Source organism: Neomonachus schauinslandi, chromosome 15 (genome assembly GCF_002201575.2).
Source record: "Neomonachus schauinslandi chromosome 15, ASM220157v2, whole genome shotgun sequence".
NCBI lineage: Eukaryota > Metazoa > Chordata > Mammalia > Carnivora > Phocidae > Neomonachus > Neomonachus schauinslandi.
In genome coordinates, this window is record NC_058417.1 from 27,597,170 (window position 1) to 27,606,039 (window position 8,870).

Here is an 8,870-nt window from a genome sequence, read left to right on the forward strand (position 1 = left end):
ATCAAATACGCCTGTTAGGCGCCACCGGCCCACAAGCCCGCATTCCGGCGGACGGCAAATGGAAACCCTATTCCGCTCTCAGGAACAAAGGGGCTGTTCCTGATTTTTTTCCCTCTCGGCAGAGATAACCCAGAGGGAGACAGTGGACTCTCTGGCCCTGCGCTTTTAAAACGGCAAGACAAAAAAAAATCTCGGCTGGCATCTGGGATCCTCCTAAGAGGACCGGCGGCCCGTTACCAGCAGCCTACATCAAACGGCCCGCCCCGCCGGGCTTCCGGCTCCGGCCGCGGCGCGTTCTCGCGCAGGCGCCAGCCGCGCCGCCCCTCCCCCACGGGCCTTGCCCACAGGCCCAACGGCCGCCACGACCTCGCCCTCGCGCCGGCCCAGGTGGCGGGGGCGCGCGCCGGCCCAGGTGACTCCCGGCCGGCCCCGCCTCCGGGGGGGGGAAACCCTCCCCTTGGGGGGGGGGGGGGGGGGGGGGGGGGGGGAAGGGAGGGCTGGGCCCTGTGGCTTCCCACACCGGAAGAGGAAGTCCTAGGCACCGGAAGTGGAAGGCATTCTGGGTAATTCGCTGTTTACTTCCTGCGGCTGAGGAATCCGTGGCCCAGTCCTTTGCTGTTCTTTTGTCGGAGAGGATGGCCCTGGAGACGGTGCCGAAGGACCTGCGGCATCTGCGGGCTTGTTTGCTGTGTTCGCTGGTCAAGGTGTCCTTCGGGGAGCTGGTTGTAGGGGCGATGGGGGAATCCAGGTGGGGGAAAAGGTGGAACGGGGCTGGGGGATAGCGAAGAGAAAATTAAGGTCCAGGACCCCGGGTTTGGCGAGGGGTGTGGGAAGCTGCTGGGGGCCATTGTTTAAGTCTGTAGGAGCGCAGGCAGTCTTTACATGCCTTTGAATCCTCAGCTAGCACAGGTCTGATCCTTAACAGACGTTCAGCGAACTTCTGTTGAAGCCGAAGGCCATTGGGAGTCAGATGAGGGTGGGGATCTGCAGCTGAGGGGGAGTAGTCGGAGAGGATGCCTGGCCCTGAGGAGACTAGGGAGAGGACTAGGTAAAACGCAGATAGGAACAAGAGGGAGGACTGTGAGGGTGGGTGGAACTTTAGGAATGGAGCTGTGGGAGTGGTGCGTGGGGAACCTGATGAGACAGAGCCAGCATAGGGAGCCTTCTACTTGACCAGGTAGAAATATGGAGAGAGCTAGTTATTCTTTTGGCCTTGTTTACACTCACCCCTACCTCCCTTCTCCCCCCCCCCCCAGACTATAGACCAGTTTGAATATGATGGTTGTGACAATTGTGATGCATACCTTCAGATGAAGGGTAACCGGGAGATGGTATATGACTGCACCAGCTCTTCCTTTGACGGGTAAGCCCCTTTAGATTCCTTCATTCACTTTCCCGTTACTCCCACCCCACCCTACCCCACCTAGTAAATGTGAGGCAGACCATGATCCTGGTTGTTCTCAGTTATTTTGAGACACACTAGTCCTGGTGCTGTCCAGTACAGTAGTCACTGGCCATGTCTGGCATTGAGCACTTGAAATGTGGCTAGTCCAAACTGAGTTATGCTCTAACTGTAAAATATACACTAGATTGACAAGATTTAGAACAGGAAAAAGAATGTAAAATACTTTGATTTTTTAAATATTATATACCTAGATGATAATTCTTTGGGTATACTGGGTTAAATGAATATGTTATTGAAATTAATTTCATCCTTTTGTCTTTACTCATAAACGTGGCTACTAGAAAATTTTAAATGACGGGTGGTTTTTATTTTATTTCTGCTGGACAGTTCTTCGTTAGACTGTCAGCTCATTAATGGTAGGGACTGTGTTTATCTTGTGCACACTGGTTTGGCACAGGGCCTGGAAGGTGGCAGAGGGCTAAGAAATGTTTGTTAAATGCATGAAGATCCTTTCTGAAAGTGAAGGTAAGGTAAGGTACAGTAATGGTAAATTATTACCTGAAAGCTGATGCTGTTAGATATTTCTAAGAGACCCCATAAGAAAAGTTTTCCCTTGGTGAGATTGTCCAATGGGGAGAAGGAGAAATGAGAGTAACATAAGTGACCAGGTCTCAGTTTTTTTTCCCCAACATAGGAGCCAGAGGGTAGTATTCTTTGGGGGTTAAGGAGATACTGTGTCTTTTGGCCTCTAGGCCAATTAAGGGTTTACACACAGGGGTGCCTGGGTGGCTTAGTCAGTTAAGTGTCCAATTCTTGATTTCAGTTCAGGTTGTGATCTCAGGGTAGTGAGATTGAGCCCCACGTTGGGCTCCACGCTCAGCAGGAAGTCTGATTGAGATTCTCTCCCTCTCCCCCTCTCCCTGCACGCTCTTTCTCTCTCTCAAATAAATAAATCTTTTTTAAAAAAGATTTACACACAAACTGGGCTCAAACCCAGTACTTAGTAAACTTCCTTCAAGGTGAGGCCACCTACATCCATTCCTTCTTTGACTTCCTTTAAGGAAGAATGAAGGATTGGGCAAAAAAGATGTTGCCAAGGAACCTTACTTCCTACACATGCATGTGCACAGTCAGATACTCCAGTACCTTTGTTGATTTGTTAGCACTGTAACAAAATTGCTAACAAATGAATAAAGGGACTCCCATCTATGGTAAACGACTGTGTTGGCTGCTGTCAGGGATGTCAAGAGTTACACAGTGATGTACTTACTAGTAAGAGAGACAGTGTAAAGTTTTGCATATTAGAGTTTTAAAAAAAATTGTGGCAAAATATGTGTGACAGAAAATTAACTTTTAAAAAAAATTTTATTTATTTGAGAGACAGAGCACAAGCAGGGTGGAGGGAGAGGGAGAAGCACACTCTCCACTGAGCAGGGAGCCTGACATGGGGCTCGATCCCAGGACCCTGGGATCATGACCTTAGCCAAAGGCAGACGCTTAACTGACTGAGCCACTCAGGCGCCCCTGAAAATTTGCCATTTTTAAGTGTAGAATTCAGTGGTATTTAGTATATTCACATTGTGCAGCCATCACTACCATCCATCTCCAGAACTCTCTTCATCTTATTTTCCCCTCCCCACTGCCTCTGGCAGCTACCATTCTACTTTCTTTCTGTATGAATTTCTTGTGGTTTTTGTTTTGTTTTGTTTAAGATTTTATTTATTTATTTGACAGAGAGCGAGAGAGCACAAGCAGCGGGAGTGGCAGAGGGAGAAGCTGAGGAGGGAGCCCAACATGGGGCTGGATCCTAGGACCCTGGGATCACGACCTGAGCCAAAGGCAGATGCTTAACCGACTGAGCCACCTGGCACCCAGGGGCCCCTCTTGCTGTATGAATTTGAAGTGTACTATAAGTGCTTCATATAAGTGGACTCAAACAATATTTGTCCTTTTGTGCCTGGCTTGTTTAATTTACCATCGTGTCTTTAAGGTTTATCCATATTGTCACATGCGTCCAAATTTTTCTTTTAAGCTGAATAATCATTTATCCACTCACCTGTCGATAGACTCTTAGGTTGCTTCTATCTTTTGGCTGTTAGGAATAATGCTGCTGTGAACACAGGTTTTACCAATATTTGATCAAGTCCCTGCTTTCACTTCTTTAGGGTATATATCCAGAAATGGAATTGCTGAGTCATTCTGTTTAATGTTTAGGGGAACTGCCATACTGTTTTTCGTAGTGGCAGCACTGTTTTCTGTTCCCACCAGCAGCATGCAGGGATTCCAGTTTCTCCACACCCCTGCCAGCGCTTGTTATTTTTTGTTTTATGTTTTGTTTTGGTTTTGATAGTAGCTACCCTGTTGGACATGAAGTGGTATTGTTTTGGTTTTGATCACCTTTCCCTAATGATTAGTGATGTTAAGCATCTTTTTATGTGCTTATTGACCATTTGTGTATCTTCTTCAGAAAAATGTCTGTTCAAATTCTTTGCCCACTTTCGAAGTAGGTTATTTGACTTTCTGTTGTTGAGTTCAAAGAGTTATTTGTGTATTCTGGTGGATATTAGGTTTTGGAGAATGGGTATATCAAGGGCTAAAGGAGACCAGAGGAGGGCCAGATGAACTCAGCTAGAAGCAGAGGAGATACCATGTGAATCAGGCTCTGAAAGAAAGAAGTACAGGATTTTTGAGGAGGTTGAGGTGAGAGAGCATTTTAGAAAAAGGATTCTAAACAAGGAAATGACTTGAGTAGAGTCATGGGGTGGGAAGACCAGGCTATGTCTGGAGGTTGGTAGGGATTCTGTTGAGGTTAAATCATAAGGTTGGGTGACAGGCACTATAAGGCTAGAAAGATTGCTTGTGAAGAACAGAAGAGACCATACTGTTGGTCCAGACAACAGCCTGTGTGTGTGCCTGCCCCCGGTCAGTCTGCCAGGCCAGGGCAGGGGTTCCCCTACTTAACCACCGGGGAGGGTGGGGGCAGTTCCACTCCCAGCGGATGGCTGAGAATGTAGGATTTGGATGGGGAGGGAGGCTCCCCAAGTAAGAATCCCAGGTTGTTGCCAGGAGAAGAGGAGTGGTTATTGACAGAAGTCGGTGTCTGGGACAGACCTGTCACGGCAGGCAGGCAAGCATTTGATTGAATGAATGACAGAAATGACCTCTTGTCGCTTCTGAAAGTTCCTGACGTTGACCTGTCAAGCTTGAGTGGCAGCCTTCTAGCCCTCACGGGGCCTTTCTGTTGCCCATGCCCTGGGATCAGAGCTCTCCTGGGAAGAACTACTAAGATATAAGTAAGGACAGCTAATGCTTACGTTAGCTAGCACTTACTCTGTGCCAGGTGTTTGGCATGTATTAGCTCAGTATTTGAGTTTCATTCCGCACAATTCTGAGAGAGGTCTCCATGCGTGCGTTAGGCTGTACACTCATCAGAGGCAGGCCTTGGCCAAGTCTGACTGACTTCTGGTAGGAGGACCCATGGTTTCCTTCACCCTCCTCCTCCCCCTTTGCACCAGGGCCCAGCCCCCTAGTGGTCGTGTTGCTTGTAATTAGTAACACTGGCCATCTACTTTTTTTTTTTTTTAAAGATTTTATTTATTCATTTGAGACACAGAGATACAGAGAGAGAGCATGAGCAGGGAGAGAGGCAGAGGGAGAAGGAGAAGCAGGCTCCCTGCTGAGCCAGGAGCCCGATGTGGGGCTCGATCCCAGGACCCTGGAATCATGACCTGAGCGAAGGCAGACGCTTAACCATCTGAGCCACCCAGGCGCCCCTGGCCATCTACTTTTAAAGCTGTCCTGTTTCCCAGAGAATCTGGGCTAAGGATGTTTTTTTTTTTTTTTTTTAAAGATTTTATTTATTCATTCGTGAGAGACAGAGAGAGAGAGGCAGAGGGAGAAGCAGGCTCCCAAGGAGCAGAGAGCCCGATGCGGGACTCGATCCCAGGACCCCGGGATCATGACCTGAGCCGAAGGCAGACGCTTAACCACCTGAGCCACCCAGGCGCCCTAAGGATGTTTTTTGAGCCAGATGAGCTAGTCCTTTGGGAATGGTGACTGACCTGTGCTTGGCGGGCAGAGAACCTTTGTCGGGACTAACTTTGGGTCAGCCCCTTCTCAGCATTAGTAGTCCATTTCCCCTGCTTTCTAGTAGAACTCAATACTTGGCCTCTCCCAGAACTATCTTGCTGGCTGAAAGCAGAGTAAAGTGGGCATTTTCCTCCATCTCTCTCTTCTCTAGTAGGGGAGGCTCAGGCTGACTCTCTGTTTCTTTTCCCTTCCCAGAATCATTGCGATGATGAGTCCAGAGGACAGCTGGGTCTCCAAGTGGCAGCGAGTCAGTAAGTATCTCCCTTTCTCTTTGTCCTGGCCGAGTTGTGTTGTTGCTGCCCCTCGGGTCTAGTGGGGGTGTTTTAGATCAGAGGGTAAGTGACCGCAGAGTGAAACAGATGGGGTTGTAGGAAACATGAGGAAAGTGTCCTGTGCCCGTTTGTGCCTGTGTCGTTTGATACCGGAGCCAAAGAAGTGATTGTTCTTGTCTTAGAGTTGCAGCATTCCTTTCATTTTTATTTTTATTTTTTTAAAGATTTTATTTATTTATTTGACAGAGAGAGAGACAGCGAGAGAGGGAACACAAGCAGAGAAGTGGGAGAGGGAGAAGCAGGCTTCCCGCCGAGCAGGGAGCCCGATGCGGGGCTCGATCCCAGGACCCTGGGATCATGACCTGAGCCGAAGGCAGACGCTTAACGACTGATCCACCCAGGCGCCCCTCCTTTCATTTTTAGCTTAAACCTCCATTTGGTCTTTACACTTAACACACTCTCACTGCCGTCTCTCTTCTTCTCTCGTAGGTAACTTTAAGCCGGGTGTTTATGCAGTGTCAGTCACTGGTCGCCTTCCCCAAGGTAATAATCATCACAGTAGTGGCCAGTCTTCACTTATAGCACCAAGCTCTCTGGAAGTCCTTTGTGGGACTGCACGCCGGTCCTCACCGCTCTGAGGGAACTGAGGCACAAAGAGGTTAAATACCTTGCCTAAGGTCATCCTGCTAGTAAGTGAGGAGCTAGAATTTGAACCCAGGCATTTTGACCCCAGAACCCTTGGTTTTAGCGACTACGATGCGTAGTCTTTTCCTTCTCGTTCTTACCAAGTCATTACCAGACACGTGCCTGGATCTTCAGTGGTAACCAGCCAACCAAGCAGGACTATTGATGAGCTGTGTAGGAACTCCAGTTTGCTTAGGAACAGCTTCCTTCCTTCCTCCCTTTCCCGTCCCCCACCAAAGTGGTAGTAGAGGGACCTTTCTTAACTTCTGGGATCTTCCTCCCTTACAGAGCTTTCTTTTCCTGTGGCAGGAATCGTGCGAGAGCTGAAAAGTCGAGGAGTGGCCTACAAATCCAGAGACACAGCTATAAAGACCTAGCAAGATGCGTGGCTGCCATTGTCTTTCCTCCCCACCTCCTGCATCTGCTAATTTTTTGTTACGGAACTAAATGGACAGAACTTCAGATACTCCCCACCCTCCAACTCTGAGGCTCAGCGGACTGTTGAGAGACCACAGCGTGTCTCTGAGCCATTTTACCTTTGGATTGCTGCTGGGGCTGGGGGTGGGGGGTTTGGGCTGGTGGATTAACAGAGACTGAATTGAATGGGGGGTAGGAGACCCAGTCTGTGCCCTTGCCCATGGGTAGGACTCTGGGTCAAATGCCAAATAAACGTGAACCCATAGGAAAGTTCTTAAGCCCATGACAGATGCCTTGCCTCTTTTCTACCTGGACACAGGAAGAACTCACTTAACCCTGTAAGCACTTTCCCGGAGCAGTAGAGGCCCTCCTGCTCCCCGTTACCCATCTTTAAGCCTTCTGGGGTTGCAGCCTTTCCAGTGTGCTTCCTTGGGTCTTGTTGGAAGGTCTGCTGTCCTGAGTCTAGGCAGCCCCATCAAGCTGGTAGTCCCGGTGTCTAGGGGTTGCAGACTTGCTCTAGACCTGGCACAGCAAGTGTCTTTTGAAAGAAAGCCTGAGGCTTCTCAGTATTCTTTGCCTGTTGACCATATTTAATACTCTTCCCCCCCCCTCTCCCTTTTTTTCTTCTTTTTACCGCTCTTCCTCTGTCTTAGGCCAGTCAGTGGTATCCATGACCCTCGCTTACCCACCTACACACGTTCTGCTGCATTTCCTCTAACTGGAGACCCTCAGGTGGCTGCTGGGCCATCATCCGGTTAGTTTATGCCTTTGTAGGGCATAAACTCCTTTCCCCCTCTGGCCTAGTAGGGGGTTTTGATATCAGGTTATTGGTCAAGGTGAGTTGTTTTAGAATGAAAAATTTACCAGAAATTCTTTCTTACTTAAATCTCCACAAAGAATCCTATTAATATCCCCATACTGATTTTCTAGGTTTCTTGTTCTCCATCTGTAAAACAACGATAACACTGCCTGTTTACCTTAGTATTGATTATAAAAACGAAGCAATGTGAAAATTCTAGAACTTAGGTTTTATGAAAAGTAAAATCCATTTACTCTTTTTATTAGCCATTTTTTTTTTTTTTTAAGATTTTATTTATCTATTTGACAGACAGTGAGAGAGGGAACACAAGCAGGGGGAGTGGGAGAGGGAGAAGCAGGCTTCCCGTCAAGCAGGGAGCCCGATGCGGGGCTTGATCCCAGAACCCTGGGATCATGACCTGAGCCGAAGGCAGACGGTTAACGACTGAGCCACCCAGGCGCCCTTTATTAGCTATTCTTTACAGTATGTGCACGGTTAACCAAACAGTGGGAGAAATGCCCAGAATCAGCACTGCAGAATGAGCTCTTGACTCGTTAGCAGAGGTGTGTACACTAGGGCTTTGTGTCTCTTCGCCACCTGGTGTTGCTAGTGAGTCAGTGTCCCTTGTTACCTGTGGCCTGGAGTGTGTGGGAAGGAGGGAGAGGTGCTGATTCTCCCGTGACCCCCTCCCACCCCTGTCCTTGTACGCTCATAGGCCCATAGGAAGGAAGCAGGGAGTGGCCCAGGATGCTCATGTCACTCACAGATCCTCCTCAAACCAGAACCTTCAAGCTCTGAGGGAATGGTCCATCAGCCCCAGTTTCAGCTGAGTTTTTAAAGGCTTTCCTCAGCCCAGCAAACTGAAAGAGCTCAAGGGGTGGTGGTTTCTGTTCAATTTCAATCTGAAAGGATCCTCGGGAAGTAGCCCCAGCAGGCCAGCCTTACGTTCTGGAGGGAAGGTTCTGGAGGGAAGAAGCGGGTTTCGGCAAGAGTGCCTAGGCCAGGCAGCCAACACCCCACTTTCACTGGCTTTTCTCAAAAAGTCCCTTGGAAATCCCCAGCTGCTGTCCTGCGTGTCTGACCCGGACGTGGCTGCTCGGTGAGAATGGAAACAGTTGTGGGGAGGGGAGGCAAGAGGAGCTGTGCACAAGTAACCACACAGGCTGCGTCAGTGCCGCGCCGAGCTGAGCCCTAACTGTTAGCC

At 49.0% G+C, this 8,870-nt stretch overlaps 1 protein-coding gene across 1 annotated transcript; it reads left to right on the forward strand.

Annotated features, from left to right (window-relative positions):
• The first annotated feature begins 555 nt into the window (after window positions 1–555).
• Window positions 556–7,152, forward strand: SUPT4H1 (SPT4 homolog, DSIF elongation factor subunit). The gene is made up of 5 exons (XM_044921504.1): window positions 556–704; window positions 1,257–1,363; window positions 5,690–5,745; window positions 6,256–6,309; window positions 6,760–7,152. The coding sequence occupies exons 1-5, from the start codon at window positions 636–638 to the stop codon at window positions 6,825–6,827; spliced, it is 354 nt and encodes a 117-aa protein (XP_044777439.1). The 5' UTR covers window positions 556–635; the 3' UTR covers window positions 6,828–7,152.
• The last annotated feature ends 1,718 nt before the right edge of the window (window positions 7,153–8,870 follow it).

Coding starts and splice junctions, on each gene's coding strand:
- SUPT4H1 (XM_044921504.1), top strand. CDS start 636: ATGGCCCTGGAGACGGTGCCGAAGGACCTGCGGCATCTGCGGGCTTGT. Junction 5,746..6,255: donor CTCCAAGTGGCAGCGAGTCA/GTAAGTATCTCC, acceptor CTTCTCTCGTAG/GTAACTTTAAGCCGGGTGTT. Junction 6,310..6,759: donor CACTGGTCGCCTTCCCCAAG/GTAATAATCATC, acceptor TTCCTGTGGCAG/GAATCGTGCGAGAGCTGAAA.